The sequence below is a fragment of the Microcaecilia unicolor genome, chromosome 2 (genome assembly GCF_901765095.1).
Source record: "Microcaecilia unicolor chromosome 2, aMicUni1.1, whole genome shotgun sequence".
In the NCBI taxonomy this organism is placed as follows: Eukaryota; Metazoa; Chordata; class Amphibia; order Gymnophiona; family Siphonopidae; genus Microcaecilia; species Microcaecilia unicolor.
Genome location: NC_044032.1, coordinates 383,349,937 through 383,370,948, shown reverse-complemented (window position 1 = coordinate 383,370,948; position 21,012 = coordinate 383,349,937). Strand labels below are relative to the sequence as shown.

The window sequence follows — 21,012 nt, the reverse complement described above, 5'->3', positions numbered from 1 at the left end:
TCCCAGAGCTAGGAGAATACATGTATAAACTACTTGACTATAATCCTATTTTCAGCCTGCAAAGTAAGCGAGGCATTTTCTCTGTTTACTTTTCATCTTCTTCTGAGCCTGGGTTCCGCTGGCCTCATTTCTGTCCACATGTCTCACCAGACTGAACTCTTAATTTTATGCAGTTTGGAAGAGCTGGAACGAAGCTGCAGTGTACATGTGTATTTATGAAATGTCAGTACAGGTGTAGCACCTATACACCATTAGGGCTGGTGCCTACGATACCTTTATAAAATACTAAAACAATCCAGCCAAAAAGTGAAGCGCCATCTTGAATTTGACTGTTTGAAAAATTGGCAGCCATGTTAAGGAGTATGACCTTTAATGTATTTTCTTTTGTTTAGAATTTAGAGTAGATGTGCTCGAATGCAGAGTTGCTGCTCAAAACACAATCATGTTGGGTAGATTCCCAGAAAGTGTGAATTAAAGAAGTGGGATGCTGTCTGGGCAGAGTATGTTGCAGAGTGGAGAAATCTGTGGTCCACTGAAGACAGCATCAAGTAAAATCAGGTAAGTGTTTGATTTGTTCATTTTTGGATTATGGTCTAAGGACATTATCTCTCTAATTCTAAAAAGCTACACTTCAAAAGTTCTGACTAATGCATAGCTTATAGAATAAGATCAGTCGCACATATAACTTACTGAATTAGCTAGCTGCTAATTGGCCTAAACAACCAATTATTGGTGATAATTGGTGTTAATTGGTGCTAATCCAGTTATTATTATTATGACATTTGCATCCAACATTACCCCGAACAAGCTCAGGTTCAATGTAGCACAAATTCAAGAAAAAAACATAAAAAATATAATACAGTCGGATAATTAATTATAACATTTTAACATATTAGGAATAATTGTGTGTTTGTCATGAAGCTAGGCTAGAGTATTGGTTATATTGAAACATATAAGAGAGATGGCAATGTTACTTTATTTATTTATTAGGATTTATTGTCTTTTGATAAGATATGTACTTAATAGAAAAGCCTTTAGTAATTTACGGAGTATCAGATAATCTTCTAATTACCTTAATTGCATAGGTAGAGAATTCCAAAGTTTGACACTCTGATATGTGAAGCCTGCAACAAGGATTGATTTGTAAGAAAGACCTTTGCAGTTTGGATAATGCAGCTTGATATATTCTCCATGGGCTCTATTTACTAAGCTGCACTGTAGGCGCACTAGCATTTTTAGGGTGCACTAACGTTATGTTGCAGGAATTACCACTATTGTTAGCAGAATCTGTGGTACTTCAGGAGTCAAACACCACACACCAGAATGAGAGAGAAGTCTTCTTTATTTGCCAGCAAACAAGTAGGACATCAGCGCTAGACCTCTCCTTCTCTTCAGCTCTCTGTGTCTCCTGTCTTGGTTCCTTCTCGTCTCAGCTCCTTCTCTTCTAACGTAAGCTGCTTCTGTTCTCCTTTATATAGGGTCCTAAACCCTTCTAGCCCCCCTTTCTCACCAGATGGTAAAGAATAGATTGATTACCCTGTCTTGAACTAATTATCTCTATACATTTACTCAAAATATCAGTTACATAGGTTTGAGATATTTCCTAAACTGACCTATGACCTGGGGCCTCTCAAACTAGACAATGTGGCACCTATCTCCTGCATTTTATTATTATTAAATTCTCAGATTCTAACTGGGCTCTGGCATTCATTAAGGGGCCAAGGGCCAGTCTTGCTTAATGGCACACAGACATGGTTTGTTATTACTTTCAGGAGGCCAATCCTACACTTAGCTATAATCCATCAAGGAAAAGACTTGACTTTCCCTGACCTCTTTCACCTTCTAGCTTCATACACAGAACTAGCTAGGACTGTGGATAATTCAAACCAGATGATGACCTCTTAAACTGCAGACAAATCTCACTTGAAAAGTCAAGACAAAAATATAGACACTGAATTGATATTTTACATAGAGAAATAGAACTTATTAATTAAACAGAATAAAACATATTTTAAAATAAGCAGAAATCAGAATTCCTTATAAGACAAAATCTAAATTATCAAGAACCTCTAAACAGCATTCAGCCTAATCTTTTAAACTGCCTGCTTGCTAATCAATGGCATCCAGATGTGGTAAATATGAACTAGTCTTAACAATCCATCACTCAAAAAGGGACAAAGAAAGTTTCATTTCTCTCTGACCTTTCTAACCTCTAGTCTAGCAAAAGCTAGACATTTGAGTAATTAAAACCAGATGGCATTCTATCACTTTACAGGACTGAACCAAACTGAAACAGAATTAACAAAGTAATATGATTTCTCTGCCCAGGCTGCCTCAGTTAGACACACCCATATCGGTATCTCTAGTGTTAGCGCATGCTACTTTTGTAGCACACAATAAAAACACTAGCGCACCTTAGTAAACAAGGCCCTAGATCTTTTTACTGTATTACGTGAAGGAGGGTAATAAACCAGATATGATTTGGTAAGTAGTCAGGCATATTTTAAAGGTGATCCCCTGGCATTTATGGGAAGCCAGTGAATTTTTAACAAAAGAGGGGGAAGCCTTCTTAAAGCGAGGAGCACTGAATACAAGGCGGGGCAGCGTTATTTTGTGCTGTTTGTAATTTTTTAAGGAGTGAGATATGCATGTTACTGCCCTTAGTCAGTATTCTACAAGATATGCGCTCAAATCCAGAGCGCACAACTCCAAGAGAGCGTAAACCTGGGAGGAGCATGGGCAGGCAGGGGGTGTGTCAGGCAGTTATAGAATATTCATGTTTACACACCTAACACCCTACAGTTAAGCACAAGTATTTACACCAGTCATTGAGCTAGCGCAGGGGTTCTCAACCCAGTCCTTGGGACACACCTAGCCTGTCAAGTTTTCAGGATACACACAATAAATATGCATAGGCTAGATTTGCATGCCCTATCTTCACTGTATGCAAATTTATCTCATGCATATTCATTGTGGATATCTTGTAAACCTTGTTGGCTAGGTGTGTCCCAAAGCCTGGGTTAAGAATCCCTGAGCTAGCGTAAATGCTTGCAGCTAAAGTAAGGCGTGTAAATGCAGACTCAACGCTAGTATTGTATTTGCACGCACAACTGTCGTTATAGAAATGCTTAGCACACATCAACTCGAGGCCTAACTTTAGGCAATCTACGGAGAATTACTCCAATGTTAATGCCAAACTATACAGAACAAATTGGACTGATTAGGCTTGTACATATAATTTAAATAGAGAATAGCCAAATGTCACTGCACTCTGTAATAGCTTTTAGGTTTGCCCCCAAACCACTGCACATTATGCCCTAATTTAAAAATGGATAAGTCATATGGCTAAAAGTTAAGCTGTGGCAGCCCAGGAAGTTCACAAGAACCTGCTGCCAACCGCATAACTTATCTCAAACACTGTTCCTATCCTGTGTGTAAGTAGAAATGCAAGAAAAATGAAAGAGTCTTTTCTTACAGAACAATGTATACTATATTTTACTGTCATTTCTTTACAACATGCTCAGAAGCTCTGCCTTACACCCTTTCCCATTCTTTGGTTAAGTTAGAGAAGATTAATGGCTTTTATTCACTCCCACACACTACAGGAATGAAAGCCTTCAGATGGTGCAGGGACATTCCGGGTCATTCTTCCAAGAAAGCAATAATGCCTTCTCACTGACTTGAGCTGCAGCATTATGCCAAGTTAGCATCTTTTAAACCTGACCTAAAGTAAATTTGATATGGCTGCTGCAGGCTGGTCATATGGGCAATGAATGCCAGGCTGCACTCAACCAGTTCTCACCTGCAATAAATAATTCAATGCATCACTGAGTTTCAAGCACAGAGTATTCACAGAATCAGCAGAATATTTGGCAGAAGCCAGCAAAGACCATGCACATAGAGATGGGCTTCATTTCAGGAGACCTGTGCAGGTACCATGCAACTAGTTACTATAACCACTGAGGCACTCATACAGAAAACCAAAATCCTACTCGAGCTGCAAGCAAGATAGCTCTGTTAGGAAGGTCTGATTAACTACTCCTGCAACTGCCAGTTTCTGAAAAAAATAACACTGCCCCTGAAGCTTCTAGTAAAACTTACTTACACATTAGCAGAACAAATTTTTTTCAGCTTTTCTGCAAGCATGCCTGATTATAGTTTCAGAAAGGCATACTACTGACTCCCAATTTTGTGTTCAGAATTTCATTTCATCTGAAAGGCAAAATAAGCATGAACGCTTTCTGAAAGTTTCCACAGCTGATGCATACCCTCTGTTACAAATCTGGATACATTACAATGCTGGATTCCATACTGGCTATTACAACTTATTCAAAATCACACTGGTAAATTTGATCATGTAACTCCACTACTGGCCTCTCATCATCAGCTACCTATTTCACTTTTAGATTACATTAAAAGTGCTAATTCTATCTCCCCCACCCCAACATCTCTCTCTAAAAACATCTTTGTATATTTTTTTTCTCCATTTCTTTCACCTATCTCTGTATTCACCTTAAAGTAGATTTTACTCCTCTTCTTCCACCCTCCTGTTTTAAATAAATCTTTCTATATCCCACTCTCCTCTCCAGTTCTCTCATTCCCCCTCTGTTTCACTCCTTCTCCGCTCTTCTATCCTCCCTCTCACCTATTCTCCCTTTCACCCCCCTCCTCTCCCTCCCCCCCACCAATACCACCCACTGCACTCACCTCCGTCAGCCCTCATCTTCCTTACCCTGCCTCTCTTCCTCTTCTGGTTCCTTCTCTGTCACTCATTTCCTCCTCTGCCTTCAGCCCATTTTTCTCTCTTACCCTTTACCATCCCATTCATTCCCCCTTTCACTTTCTCCATTTCCACACTCTCTCGGGCCAATCCCCTTCCTCTGTCTCTCATGACTCTCCACAGTCCCCTGTCCCTTTCTATTGCCTCTCAAGTCTCAACCCCTCCCTATCCCCTTCATGTCCCTCATACCATCTTCCCATTTTTCTTCACACTATCTCATAACCTATCGGAAAAAAGTGGACTCTGGTCCTCAAAAGTTAATGCCTACAAAAACTGGTTAGTCTACAAGGTGCCACCTGCCTCTATCATTTTTATACCCTGTGGAGGGGGGGAGAGGGATTTGATATACTGCCTTTCTGTGGTACAATCAAAGTAGTTTACATAATATATACAAGTACTTTTTTCTGACCCTACTGGGCTCACAATCTAAGGGGGGTATTTTGTACCTGGGGCAATGGAGGGTTAAATGACTTGCCCAGGGTCATAAGGAGCTACAGTGGGAACTGAACCCGGTTCCCCTGGTTCTCAGGCCAGTGCACTAAATATTAGGCTACTCTTCTACATCTATAGCCCATCTAACACACCACTATTCATACCCCTTCCAATTTCTGTTACTGCTGCCCTCCTAATCAGTCCCCACTGTGCTCTCACCTAATCCTTTTGTCTCCATTTTCCCATGCTATTCAATCACCATTCAAGCTTTGAGACCCCAATCCCAGCCAATCCCAGACTGTGCTCTTCCACTCTCCCACTAAATTTCTATATCCTCTCCAAACATTGAGTTTCTGTCCTCCCACCACATATCCTCAACATCTGCTCTCTTACCCTTTCCCCCAGAATTCACCCATCAGGCCCCTGTCTCCTTCCCCAGCATCCCTTCGCTCTGCTTGCCCCTTTCCAACATATTCTCCTGCCTCTTCCTCTGCCATCTGCCTCCTCCCCAAGCATCCATTCCTCTCCCCTTTTCCCAGCATCTGCTCCTGCCTCTCTCCTACCTCCACAACATTGCTCTTGCCTTCTCACCTGCTCCCCTCTTTCAGCAGTCGGCAACAGAGCAGGGGCACAGAAGCAGAAGACTATTGTAGTGATTAGGCTGCAATGCTGCACACCAAATGATGTCACCATAGGTAACTGCCTAGCTTGCCTTGTCTTAGCTGGCTGTGGCTCCTTGGGAGGACCTTAGCGACCTTAGAGGTGCATAGAGGTTCCTCTTCATTAATCAATTATAGGCTTGGTCACCCGATCCTACTGCTTATCTTCAGCCTGTAGTACTGTTCCCCCAGGTTCTATACAGGTGTGCCACTCTTCTTCATGCTCTAGTCCTGTCTAAGCTAGACTACTGTAACATCATATTTGTTGGTCTCCCACAGATTGCCCTAAAAAAGCTACAGTTGATTCAACATACTGCTATTCGTCTTCTTATGCATGCTTCTCACTATGACCATATTACCCCTCTCTTAGCTCAACACTACTGGCCTCCCATCCCATACTAGCTGTAGTACAAAACTTTGGTTCTTACCCACAAAGTACTTCATACTTCTGTTCTGGCCTATCTTTCTTCTCTAATCTTCCCTTATCGATCTACACGAGCTTCCCGCTCAGTCTGTGAGAATCGTCTCACCCTACTCTCTATCCATTGTTCTCATCTTCAGGCCATCCGTCACTCAACCTAAAGTTGACTCAGAATCCACCAAGCACTGAGCATTCTTTTTCACTGCTCCTTTTATTTGGAACTCTCTATCTCTTTCCCTTTGGGCTGAGTCATCCTCTAAAAATGTTAAGACAGCTCTAAAAACATGACTTTTTAAACAGGCTTTTCATTTTTAGTACTTACCGTAGATTATCACTGTCCTCCAGCCTCTTTTCCCTCCCTCCCCTGCTTTCCCTGTGGTTAGTGCAGTGGACTTTGATCCTGGGGAACTGAGTTTGATTCCCACTCCAGCTCCTTGTGACTCTGGGCAAGTCACTTAACCCTCCATTTCCCCTGGTACAAAATAAGTGCCTGAATATATGTAAACCGCTTTGAATGTAGTTGCAAAAACCTCAGAAAGGCGGTATTTCAAGTCCCATTTCCCTTTCTTCCCTTTTTTTGCTTCTGGTTCCCTTCCCATCCCTTTACCTAGCTTAGCTTGCTGTGAATCTCTTGGTTTGATTGTCTTTACTTTCTCTCCTATGATATTTTGTAGTTCCTTTCCACTCTTTCTTTTATATAATTGTATTGATTATAAACCGCCCAGTTCTGCAAGTCAGCTTGGGCGGTATAGCAAGTTTTAACAAACTATAAACTATAATTCTCCTTTTTTCTTGTGCTGCTCCATTTTTATGGAACTCCCTCCCAGTTGCTCTGCACTCAGAATGCTCACTTCTAAGATAGAAATCAGCTTTAAAGCCTCATTTATTTACTCTAGTATTCCTTAATTTTACTGAATCGGGACGTTAGTAGTCCAACAGCATAGTCTGCCATAGTAGAATGTTTTGTGTGTGTGTCGTCTTCTCCTTTTCGCTCTATCCTTTTCTGTTTGGATTTTGTAGTTCCTTTCCTTTTTCCTTTTAGGTTGTACACCACTTTCATTTTATCTGAAAGGTGGGTAAGTAAATGTCCAATAAACTAAACTAAACCAAAGCTGTATGTGCAAATTTGGGCACAGACCCCAGATCCACGTGTAAACTAATTAGTTAATAAGCTGTTAAAAATCAATAATTGGTGTTAATTGGTAGTCATTTGGATTTACATGCGGATCTGTCCTGCACCCTATTCTATAAAATGCACACCTAAATTTTACGGCGCATGACTCAAAAGTGAGCCTGGTCAAGGGAGGGGCATGGGTGGGTCAGGGACATTCCCAGAAATTAGGCATGACGTTTTAAAATGGGGTCATTTACATGCCCAACTGTCATTAGTTGTGTGCCAGCATTTACACCAGGTTTCAGCAGAGGTAAATGCCACGCCTAAAGCTAGGTGTGAGATCTACGCTAAGCTAATATTCTTCAAGGGCACTCAGTGCAGAGTGACCTTTACAGAACATTATCTTAGCGTGGATCTTCCCAGCACCTAACGTTGGGTACCATTTACTGAATTTCCCCCATTATGTTTAGATCAGTGGTGTACTTACAACCCCTGCCAGCTGAAGTCGTTCTCCAGCGCTGCTCTGCTTACATTGCCTGCCATGCTTTCCCTCTTGTCGCTTGCATGTTCAGTTTTAGTGAAACTGAGCATGCTCGCGACACTTCGAGCATATTCAAGTTCATTAAAATCAAGCATGGGCAACATGAGGGGAAGCAGGGCAGGTAATGTAAGGAGAGCGTCGCTGGAGAAACGCTTCAGCTGGCGGGGGTTGGGGACCCCCACCAGCCAAGGTATGTGGCATTGGGGGGGGGAGGGGGGAAGGGGCAGGCAGGCCAAAATGTGCCTCCTCACTTTGGGCTCTGGACCCCCCCACTTCGAGGTCTGGCTAAGCCCCTGGTTTAGTTTTGCCTTGTTAGTTAAGACTACAGTCTTGATCTCAGTTTTTGGTTCTTTTTTTTTTTTTTTGGGGGGGGGGGGGGTTGACTCCCTTCACTCTATTTTTCAAGTCATCTTTTGTAGTATTGTCCTCTTGGTTTTGTTATCCTTTGCTCACTTATTATTGCTTTTGAAACTGTCCTGACATGAAGCAGGAAGAGGTAGGAAGATAAATTAACACTAAACTAGATAAATAGCAGAGATGAGTTTAGGATAGACTTGACGAAAGACATGTCTAAAGTCAAGAGATTTGGCCACAACAAATATTCTATTATATCTAAATTTTGTGCATATTCATATCTGAAAAACTTTCATCATTCAAACTTCATCTTGTTCAAGAACTGTATATGATTACTTATTATCTCTGCAGCTTTCTGAGCCTGGTAAAGCTAAGTTTGAAAGATATGAATATGCACAAAACTGGGATATAATAGAATATGAATAGAAGGCTTTATGCCTGCAATTTATCTGAGGCTTTTTCCTTCTTATCACATATAGGGCTCATTTTCAATAGAGAAAAATGTCTCAAAAACAGTATAAAGTGACAATTGAACATTTTTCTAAAAAAAAAAAAAAAATCCAAATCATGATTTTCAAAACTCAGATTTGAGAGGTTCTCTCTGCAGTGCGTTCAAATCACAAGAGGGTATGTTGGGAGTGTGCTGAGGACGGGATTTGGGCATTCCCAAAACTCAAACATTTTTCTGCCATAATGGAACAAAGCAAAAATGACCAGTGCTAAAAGTTAGATGTTTTGGTCTAGATCTTGATCAATTATGTCTAAGTCACAAAAAGGTGCCCTAAATGATGAGATGAGCACTGGAAGGATAAAGGCATGACCCCCCCTTGCTCCCCCCCAGTGATCATTGACCTCCTCTCACCCCCCCAAAGATGTGAAAGAAAGAGTGAATACCAGCCTCTATGACAGCTTCAGAAGGTATGGCCACTCCAACTACAGCAGAAAGCAGGTCCCTGGAGTAGTGTAGTGGTCGGTGCAGTGGAGGACCCAGGCCCATACCACACTCTGTTACACTTGTGGTAGAAAGTGTGAACCCCAAAAAGCTACTGTACCTACATATAGGTGACACCTGCAGATATAAGGACTATTGTAGTGGTGTACAGTTGGGTACAGTAGCTTTTGGTGGGTTTTGAAGGGCTCACTATACAAGGGAGTAACGGTGAGATGTGTATCTGGGACCTTTTATGTGAAGTCCACTGCAGTGCCTGCTAGGGTTTTTTTCAAAAAATGTTCTCTAAAGGATAGACACACTGAGCACAAAAACATCTAGTAAATGGCCATTTTCTAATGGAAGCTGGAAGTTTTTCTCATTTGAAAATGGCCATGTTAGACGTCATATCGAAAATGCCCCTCATAGTATATTTTTGTTTGCTATTTTAAGTTTAAGCTACAAACACAAATTCTACTTGGCTGTAGGTAACCAGTTGCTATCCTAAATTCAACCAGATACATTTATTCTGTGAACTTTAACTAGCTATTTTCAGCTGATTAAGGGACCTGTTTACTAGAGTGCAGTAAGATTTTGTACCTATCATGTGTTAACAGCTAAAATTAACAAGGAGCAAGCGCATAGGCTGTGTGGTAACTGTAGCAGATATGTCCAGCATGTCCCCTGCAGTTATTGCACAGAATGCTGCCTTACTGCACATTAAGTTCATTTGCAATTAGCGTGGATGTACTTAACGCATCCTGTTGAGGACGCATTAAGTGCATCCATGCTAAGAAGATAATTCTATAAAACAGCCACTTAAAGCCAGACAACATGAACACATGTAAATGCCAGTATTCTAGTCATTTCCACACCCATGTGAACACCCAGTGCATTCTGTCTAGCAAAAAAAGGTGGCAGTAAAATGAAAGGCCATCCTTCAGGGGTCGGGTGATTACTGAAGGATACACCCCAGAATAACCAGGCCCCCTGCAACTAGCCACAGAATTTATGAAAAGGCAGCAATTGTATGTGAAGCCTGAATTCTTCCATTAATACTTGGGGGCCATGAGACAATTTTAGCAGAAAATGGAAAAGGTGCCGGTACTCAGTATCTCCAGGTACCCTCTGAAAAAAAAAGTCCTGTGAACACCTTAAAGTATAAATAATAATTTGCCTATGTGCTATTCGGTGACTACATGAATTCATGTCGGTTTTTGATGTGTCTCCTATTATAATTTTATCTATACTACAAAATTAAAAATTTAAGAAGAAATAAAGATAAGTACGTTTTTCAAATTATCCTCTGAAAAGAGATTCAAAAAATGTGTAGCTGAGGGATTGATGAAGATTACATGCTCACCCTATATATATGCTTGGCTCAAATAATATAGCCTAATGGTGGAAGCATGTGTATCTGATAGATCTAACAATTTTATTTTATGTATTTATTTGTTGCATTTGCATCTCACATTTTCCCACCTACAGTATTTGCAGGCTCAATGTGGCTTACATAGTACCGTGATGTCGAACGTAAATTCCGGTGTCAGAAATACATAGTGGTAATTGCGTTAAAGTTCAAGAGTAACAGAGTGTCTTAGGTAGTTGAGGAAGAAGAATTAAGTGTCCTTTTCTGGTACAAGTTTCATTGTGTTGCAGGGTTCAGGTGTTTAGGCTGGATCGTTGTGGTAGGCTTTCTTGAACAGATAGGTCTTTAATGATTTCTGGAAGGTTGTTAGGTCATGCACTGTTTTCGTGGTGTTTGGTAGTGCATTCCATATTTGTGTGCTTATATAGGAGAAGCTGGATGCATATGTTGATTTGTATTTTACTCCTTTGCAGGTTGGGTAGTGGAGATTTAGGAATGTGCGTGCTGACCTGTTTGTGTTTCTGGTTGGTAAGTCTATGAGGTCTGCCATGTAGATCGGGGTCTCGCAGTGAATAATTTTGTGAACCAGGGTGCAAATTTTGAACACGATTCGTTCTTTGATTGGGAGCCAATACAGTTTTTCATGTAGGGGTTTGGCGCTTTCGTATCGTGTTTTTCCAAATATGAGTCTGGCTGCGGTGTTTTGGGCAGTTTGAAGTTTCTTCATAATTTGTTCTTTACATCTGGCATAGATTGCATTGCAGTAGTCTAGGTGACTTAGCACCATTGATTGTACCAGGCTGCGGAATATTTTCCTCGGGAAGAAAGGTTTTACTCGTTTGAGTTTCCACATTGAGTGGAACATTTTCTTTGTTGTAATTTTCGCTAGGCTTTCTAGCATAAGGTTTCGATCGATAGTGACTCCGAGAATTTTCAGGCTGTTTATTCTGGTGTGTTTGTACATGTTGTACGTGTTGTATTGTGATGATATGATGAGACAGTGTGTTTTTTCAGCGTTGACTTTCAATTGAAATGCATCTGCCCATGAGTTCATGATTTGCAGGCTGAGTTTGATTTTGTTTGTGATTTCTGTTAGATCATGTTTCAACGGGATGTATATCATGACATCGTCAGCATAGATGTAGGGGTTGAGGCCTTGTTTGGATAGGGATTTGGCTAGTGGGGTCATCATTGGGTTAAAGAGGGTCAGCGATAGTGGTGAGCTTTGAGGTACTCCACATTCTGGTTTCCATGGTGAAGAAATATTTGAGTTTGATATCACTTGGTAAGTTCTTGTGGTAAGAACTTCCATAACTGGTTTATAAAGTGAATTTTTGGACTATATATAGGCATTAGGCTTGATGCTATTGTGGAATTGTTTGTCTCCTCCTTGATTGAAGAGTTCTTTGGTGCTATTAGGTGGGCTATTCAGTGACTAGGCACATATCTTTGATAACGCACATTTTGCAGGTGGGTGTTTACATGTTCCAGGCACAGAATACTATGTTGCATGCATATCTATTGAATCTGTGTGTTAGCATTGACCACAGCTCCACATATGCATGTATATAACCAGCTACACTAGTATTTTATAGAAAAGCAGTTGCCTCCTTTCCTTTTCAAAGCAGGCTCCAGAGGCATCCTGAAATGCCCTCTAACTGCACCCGTGATGGTGTGTGCTAATTACCATGTGCTAACTGCAATGGAGTCAACACCCAATCTCTGGCTATACCTCACTCAGTCCCCGCCCCATCCTGTGCTAAGCAGTTATTACAAGATTTTTAGCACACTGGCCATTTTAGTGCACAGTAGTCATTATTAGCGTGAGACTGTTAACAGTTAGCACATGCTATTACCCATACTAACTACCTAGCACATTGAGGTAAACATGGCCCATGTCTTTCGATATCCGGTTAAAGATATCTGGATATCCCCTGGATGAATATCACCCCCCACTGATTGTCCAAAAAGTATCACAATAGCACCTGAAAAATAAATTTTACTAAAGCGAAGTTGACAGAGAGGCACATCTTGGACTCCCCAGTTAGCACTGTCCATCCTTCCTATCACCCTTCTATGGAGTAATGGAAGAAACAGCAGATTGATATATATAAAACCTTACCCCATGAATTTGTCCTTCATGTTGGCAAAAGCCCTCAGTCCTGGAGACACACTCTGGGCAGCATTTATTAGGAGGTATTCGAAGGGCTTCTCCCTAATCAGAGATGGAAAAATCCCAGGTCAGTAGGCAAACAGAGACTGATGGGATTTCAGGATAAATATTCCAGCTGTAGGACATCACATCAGGGCTTCATTCCTTGTTACTGGTCTATCAAACTCATTCATACAAATGGTGATAAAGGACTCACGTATTATACTATGGTATGTTAAAAACATAGATCTTTGAAAAACATTGATGATCAGAACAAAAATAATATATGTATGTATATATGTATATATATATATATATATATATATATATATATATATATATATATATATATATATATATACGTATTTATTTTTATAATTATTATTTTTTTAATGCTATAATGGCATTTACAAAATATGTTCATTGCCAGGTCTGAATATTGAATTGAAAGAAGCATGAATGCATACATATATAAAGTAACACAAAAAAGTAATCAAATGACATCAAAGAAAATAAGGTGACAACTTTACAAGCAACCAAGATTTCTGGAATTTATGCGAGGTTATCTTTATATTCTAAGATGGAAGCCCTTGAAGAGCTGGTTCAAAGTAGGAATTTATGTATATTACATTTTCTTGTTATTCATTTACTCTCTCCTGAGTATTTACTCAAGATATGTTTGATTGGTATCTCTGCAAAGTCCTGCCTTTTGCCTCTGAAATATTGGAGATCCTAAAGGGGCTATGCAGAAGTCCATTACATATTTCAGATAGATTATCTATAGGCACTTAACTTTTTTTTTTTTTTTTTAAATCTAAGGAGAAGAATGCAAAATATTAATTGGAAACAACTCAACAAGACTATCATAAACAAATATAAATTTTGAGGATGGCAAAGTTGTCATTTCAACAACGCTTCAGATTCCTTCTCAGTTATCTACAGCTTTCCTCCTGCTCTCCCCTCCCATCCCCCCTTTCCCTTCCCTCAGTTCAGATGGAGTAGATCTCTTCTATGTAGAGCCTGGTCCCTCAAAAACTCACACTCCACACCCTAACAAGTGTCCTGTAAATTCCACCACATTATGAAGGGATCTCAAACTTTTTTTGTGCTCCTTCACCTTGTGTAGTCTGTGTACAGTGATATATTCCGTTTCATGTGTGTCCATCAGTTTTTGTATAACTTCAGAACTATTAAGCATTATTGGTCTTTTCCAATCTTTAGCACTACTATTCTTAGTTGCCACTAGTTTGACCATGCACTCAGATTGTGAATTGCCCCGTAGTTGCTCCCCCCCCCCCCCACCAGACACACACATAAATTTAGCACACACAGGTCTGGTTCCAAAATGAAACTATACCCAGTAATCTCCTGAACCATGACCCCAATCATAGTCCAAAATTCTTTACTCTCCAGGCATTTGGCATTTAACTTAAAAGAGTCAGCCTCCATAGGAAAGCCCCTAAGCTGCTGCAAATGAAGGCCCAGAGTATATTAGTTCTGGACCAGTCTTTCCTCATTTAAATAGCAGCAGGGATGGAACTGAAATTATGAGAGCTGAAAGCTGAGGTGTGCAAAATGGCAAGGTATGCCCCCACTGCAACAAAATAAAAACAAACACAAAGTTTTATTACTTGAATGAGATAGTGAACTATGAATATGGCTAAAATTAGCGCACCTTCTGAAAGTCACATTGGGGGTCTCTGCAGAAAGTTGATTCACAGACGACAATGTCACCATGGCAACTGCAGTCTTGGCAAGAATCTGGTTTCCAAAATGTGTCATTCTGAAAAAGAAGTATAGAGAGGTGTCAATGAACGGGCTGTGTCGGCATTAGAGCATAGCGGCAGCTAGCACAGCTTAGTAAACTGGGGGGGTTAGTGTTATGCAACATCCGATTTCAATTTTCAATATCCAATATCATCCATCACACAAATTTATATATATCTACAATAAATGCATATTCCTGTTCTTTCCATGACCCAACTTACTGCAGCAAAAAATGGCTTATCATAGGGCACGCTGTGGCGTCCCACAGTAATTTTGGGATGTTTGCGCACTACACCCACACTAAAAAAATAAAATGCATTAGCCCTGGGGGCAAAAAGTGGGCGTGTTCTGAACTAATTGGTTAGCACAGCTACATTGCTGCATGCTAACCGAATAGCGCATGTTTAGCTCACAAGCCCTTACCGCCTACAAAATGGGTGGCGATAGGGGCTCATGTGCTAATGGCAAAACTAGCACATGCCAGACAGCAAAAAGAGGGTCCAAAAGTACACAAACCAAAGCAGCAAAAAAGCACAAAAGGGCCTCCAGAACTGGAACAATAGTACAATGTTTAATGAAATGGACCAGACACGGCCGTGTTTCGGCGCAGAAAAACACCTGCCTCAGGGGTCAATTCAGTATTCCTTTAAGTTGGAAATAGCCCAAATTGTCCTTTAAGAACACGTTTTGATCTGCAGCAGATTGTACCAGATGCTCCCAAATGGTACAATTTGGATTATTTCCAACTTAAAGGAATGCTGAATTGACCCCTGAGGAAGGCGTTTTTCTGCGCCGAAACACGGCCCATGTAAGGTCCATTTCATTAAAGACTGTACCATTGCTGCACTTCTGGAGGCCCTTTTGTGCTGCAAAATTAGCACGTGGCCATTAATAAGGAAAATAGAAAAAACTAGCCATTTTACTCCAGCAGTAAAAATGGTATTGGCATGCAGGAATGACCCACGTAAGGCTGTACCACTGTATGGTAAAAAAAGCCCTATATCTGTTACATTCACTAATTTGTATTACTGCCATAAGCTTTCACAAACAGATGACTTTTTAGATTTGTCTGATTTGATTAAAAGCTTTCTACTAACAATCCAACAAGACAGTGTACGAAAACAAACTCCTCATCACTAATAAGTTTAGAACAGTTTATTCCACTTAAGAAACTTACAACAGCTAACCATGCAGGGGTGGCAGAATCTCATTCTGTATGGGGAAGCCCAAGTTTCACCACCAGCTCCACCTCCAGTTCCCACCCCTGACGTACATTTTGTCATTTTATGTAAATTATATGAACAGGCTCCTAATTATAGAATTACCTCATTTATGTGCATACATGAATGTACAGAATATCAGCACTGCCATGGGTAAATGCGCATGAATGCCAACACAGCAACTATGTGCTATTCTGTGTAAGGGCATGCATAGGTGGCATAACATGCAAATGTAAGGGAAGGGAACGAATAGCAGGGGCTGCCACTTAAAGTGTCCTCTAAGTTGCACGTTTAAGTTATGCGCTCCCTAGCCACAATTACATGACCCCTGTTAAGCCATGTCTGTGATTGCTCCCTCTAAGCTGAGCAGGAGTCCTCCATCTGCAAAGCTGCCAGTGGGGGGTGCTGCTTCAATATGGTTCCCTGGACAGGCAGGTTCCCTGGAGTCCTGCAAAGCTTGCCTGTCCCTCACTATAGACAATGTGATAGTGAAACAGCGTACCCCACTGGCAGGACTGTAGGTGGAGGACTCCCGCTCAGCTTAGAAGGAGCAGTGGTTAGCACCAATGTCGGATTAGACTAGAATTCTAGTGTCACGGAACCTGGGATGGTAAGCCCTTGGGCTGTAGCAGACCAGTCCTCTGAGGAGGCATAGAGCAGAGGTGAACCAGGCACTGAATACAAACAAGATACCAGACATGGAAAATAGACAGAGCACACTCAACACAAGGTGAAACCAGAGCCTGGCTAAAGCGAAAACCAGGAACAGAACTTAACAAAAGCAGGACACTCATACGGGCTGCAAGGCCGAACTGGAACCCACCCTTAACAGAGTCCAAGCATACAGGCCGCAAGGCCGAACTGGAACCCACTCATACCAGAGGGAAGGGGAAAGAAACAGAACGGAATCTCTTGAGCAAGTACTACTCAAGCAGTGCACACACACTGCACTAAACAGAGCCACAAACAAGGGGTCAAAAGACCCTACACACAGGCACAAAGAAACTGAAGGGGAAAGGACAACCCCACTTAGACTCACATGGTAGAAACCACAAGTAAAAGATAAGAAAACCACAAAGGGAGGCAGCACAGGGCTGAGCTTAGAACCACAGCTATACATGAATAGTCCTAACTAAGACAAACAGAAATCACACAGAGAGGTAGCTCAGGGCTAAGCTAGTAGTCCCAGCTAACAAAAGAACCACCCCCTCAAACACAAACAGAATCAAATAAAGGATGCTCAGGGCTGTGCTAGAACCACAGCTATAAACAAATAGTCCTAACCAAGTCAAACAGAAAATCACACAGAGAGGTAGCTCAGGGCTGAGCTAGTAGTCCCAGCTAAACAGAAGAGCTGTCCACTCGTGCCACACAGAGAAGCAGCTCAAGGCTAAGATAGTAGTCACAGCTAACAGAAGAACCACCCACTCAAACAGAAACAGAAATCAAACAGAGAGGACGCTCAGGGTTGACCTAGTAGACACAGCTAAACGAAAGAACAGCCCACTTGTGCCACACAGAGAGACCGCTCAAGGCTGCGTTAGTAGTCACAGCTAAACGAAAGAGCAACCCACTCAAACACAAACAGAACCAAACAGAGAGGAAGCTCATGGCAGTGCTAGTAGACACAGCTAAACGAAAGAACAGCCCACTCATGCCACACAGAGAGACCGCTCAAGGCTGCGCCAGCAGTCACAGCTAAACAGAAGAGTAACCCACTCAAACTCAAACAGAAACCTCACAGAGAGGAAAACAGAAAGCACACATGGAAAACTCAAGACAAGGCCACACGGCCATAGTAAAGGAACACTCGTTGCTGTGCCACACAGCACTCTAGGATAAGGGAAGCCATTCATTGGAACACTCTAAGCTGTACCATACATCACTCAGGGAAAAGGGAAGCCACTCTAAGAATACACTAGGCTGGCCACACAACACTCAAGGGTAAAGGGAAGCCACTCTTAAGAATACACAAGGCTGGCCACACAGCACTCAAGGGTGAAAGGAAGCCACTCATAAGAATACACAAGGCTGTGCCACACAGCACTCAAGAATAAAGGGAAGCCACTTATAGGAATACACAAGGCTGTGCCACATAGCACTCAAGAAAATAGGGAAGCCACTTATAGGAATACACAAGGCTGTGCCACAGAGTCAAGTAACAGACACTAGAGACAAAGGGATAAGCAAGCAAACAGGGAAAGTAGCCTTTACATACACAAATCAGATAAGGAGCAACGCTCACAAGAATCAGGAGACAACACAGCAGACAAAGAGTTAAAGCAGACTAAAGGGAAGGGCTGCTTCTATTACACAAGTCAGAAAGAAGCAGGGCTTACACTGCAGTCAATGATTTAAATCAAACAAAGGGAAATGTTCTTACCATAACTCATCCAGCACATAGCTGGGTAGGGAAAGGAAAGGCAGGCAGAGACAGAGCAGACAGAGCACACACAGCTGCACAGAAGCAAAGTAATCAAGGAAAACAGCTGGGCTGGCAACAACCGGCTCTCTGAACAGTAAACGGTAACAAGGGAAACCACACAGGGAAATAGAACAGGCTAATGCTGGAGAGCCCAGATAACAAGGAAGTAATCCATTCAGGTTGAAACCAGAACCAAACACACAGAAAAACAGAACAGGGCTTTGCTTGGGTGCAAAGTTAACAGGCAAGTAATCCATACAGGTACAAACCAGAACAACACACACAGAGAAACCAAAGAGGGCTTTGCTTGAGAGCAAACCTAACAGGAAAGTAATCCATACAGATTCAAACCAAAACCACACACACAGGGCTCAGGGCTGTGCCCAGAGGAACAGATTAACAAGAAGACCAGTTCCCTCAGAATCAAACAACAGCACAGCAAGAAAAGGAGAAATTAGACCTGTTGCAAAGGCAACGCAGGAAAGCTCCCTGGGTCCTTATAAAGGAGTAAGCTGATGATGTCACAAGTGAGGCTTGGCAAAGAGGAAGAACAACAAAAGGAAAAAAGGCAGACTGGAGAAGTCACAGAGCTAGATACAGAGAAACAGTAGGTCTGGACATTTATTTATTTGCATTTGTATCCCACATTTTCCCACCTCTAGAATGGAATCTGAGCACCCAGTTACTGGTATAGATTAGGCTCTGGCCACAAAGCATCAGAGCACCTAAAAAGGGGATCCAAATACAGAATTGCCCCCACAGAATATCATTCTATAAAAGGGTTCCTATATTTAGATGCCTCAAATGTTGATTTAGAGCCTGCTTTCCTTTATAGAATCCTAAAGCAGCAATGCAAATATGTGTGTATAATTTAGGTACGACCGCCTACAACAGCTCACACTCAAACTCAACCCATATGAATGCCCATCTTCACACTATATGCCACCACATGTAGGCACCATTTTAATTGAACAGCGTGTAGCTGGAATATTGGCATTTATGCACATACATGCAAATATACACACATATATGCCAGTATTTGTAATTTACGCACCTACTTGGTGTCTGTATGTTGGCATCCACTTTATAGAATTACCCTCACAGAGTATAATTATTCAGTCACATGGTTCACTCCCAACAACAGGTACAGAGCAGAAGTAGAATGTTTCACTTTCCAACTCAAGATATAAAAACATTCTGTTCAAACGCTGGTGTCACATTGGTGACAGCGACACAAACTCCCTCCACTACCAGACACTGTAAAAGTAACATAAAACCTTGCAAACAGACACTCAGAAGCTTACCATACCAGCACCAAGTCCAAGAACTCAAAATGCATTAACCCTACCTATGAAAAGTCAGCATTGCAAATACTGTACAACAGCAGAACACCTCCAACTAAAAAAGAGAGCAGACTGATGCCTACATAGAATCTACATATTAAAAGAATCCCTCACTGCAGTTGTACAAGGAAAACATAGACCATCACCTAGATTGCCTCACCAATCCACTACATTTCTTTGAAGGGGTGAAAAAACGTGGATAAAGGTGAGCCGGTTGATATTGTGTATCTGGATTTTCGGAAGGCGTTTGACAAAATATCTCATGAAAGACTCCAGAGGAAATTGGAGAGTCATGGGATAGGAGGTAGTGTTCTATTGTGGATTTAAAACTGGTTAAAAGATAGAAAACAGAAAGTAGGTCAGTATTCTCAATGGAGAAGGGTAGTTAGTGGGGTTCCCCAGGGCTCTGTGCTGGGACTGCTGCTTTTTAACATATTTATAAATGACCTAGAGATGGAAGTAACTAGTGAGGTAATTAAATTTGCTGATGACACACAGTTATTCAAAGTCGTTAAATCGCGGAAGGATTGTGAAAAATTACAAGAGGACCTTACGAGACTGGGAGACTGGGCGTCTAAATGGCAGGTGACGTTTAAAGTGAGCAAGTGCAAAGTGATGCATGTGGGAAAGAGGAACCTTAATTATAGCTACGTCATGCAAGGTTCCACGTTGGGAGTCACAGACCAAGAAAGGGATCTGGGTGTCGTCGTTGATGATACATTAAAACCTTCTGCTCAGTGTGCTGCTGTGTGTGGCTAAGAAAGCAAATAGAATGTTAGGTATTATTAGGAAAAGAATGGAAAACAAAAATGAGGATGTTATAATGCCTTTGTAATGCTCCATGGTGCGACTGCACTTCGAATATTGTGTTCAATTCTGGTTGCCGCATCTCAAAAAAGATATAGTGGAATTGGAAAAAGTGCAGAGAAGGGTGACAAAAATGATAAAGGGGATGGGACGACTTCCCTATGTGGAAAGGCTAGAGCGGCTAGGGCTCTTCAGCTTGGAGAAAAGGCGGCTGAGGGGAGATATAATAGAGGTCTATAAAATAATGAGTGGAGTTGAACAGGTAGATGTGAAGTGTCTGTTTACGCTTTCCAAAAATACTAGGATAGGGGGCATGCGATGAAGCTTCAATGTGGTAAATTTAAAACGAATCAGAGAAACGTTTTCTTCACTCAACGTGTAATTAAACTCTGGAATTTGTTGCCAGAGAATGTGGTAAAGGCGGTTAGCTTAGCGGAGTTTTAAAAAGGTTTGGATGGCTTTCCTAAAGAAAAGTCCATAGACCGTTATTAAATGGACTTGGGGAAAATCCACTATTTCTGGGATAAGCCATATAAAATGTTTTGTACTTTTTTGGGATCTTGGCAGGTATTTGTGACCTGGATTGGACACTGTTGGAAACAGGATGCTGGGCTTGATGGACCTTTGGTCTTTCTCAGTATGGCAATACTTATGTACTTATGATGGAGACAGCACCCACGGGGACGGGGCAGGGATGGGG

At 41.5% G+C, this 21,012-nt stretch overlaps 1 protein-coding gene across 1 annotated transcript in view; it reads right to left on the bottom strand.

Annotated features, from left to right (window-relative positions):
* Positions 1-21,012, bottom strand: part of FRAS1 (Fraser extracellular matrix complex subunit 1) — a 689,426-nt gene that overhangs the window by 461,575 nt on the left and 206,839 nt on the right. Inside the window, 2 exon segments of the mRNA XM_030190549.1 lie at positions 12,721-12,813; positions 14,426-14,533. Coding sequence (XP_030046409.1) covers positions 12,721-12,813; positions 14,426-14,533 — 201 coding nt within the window.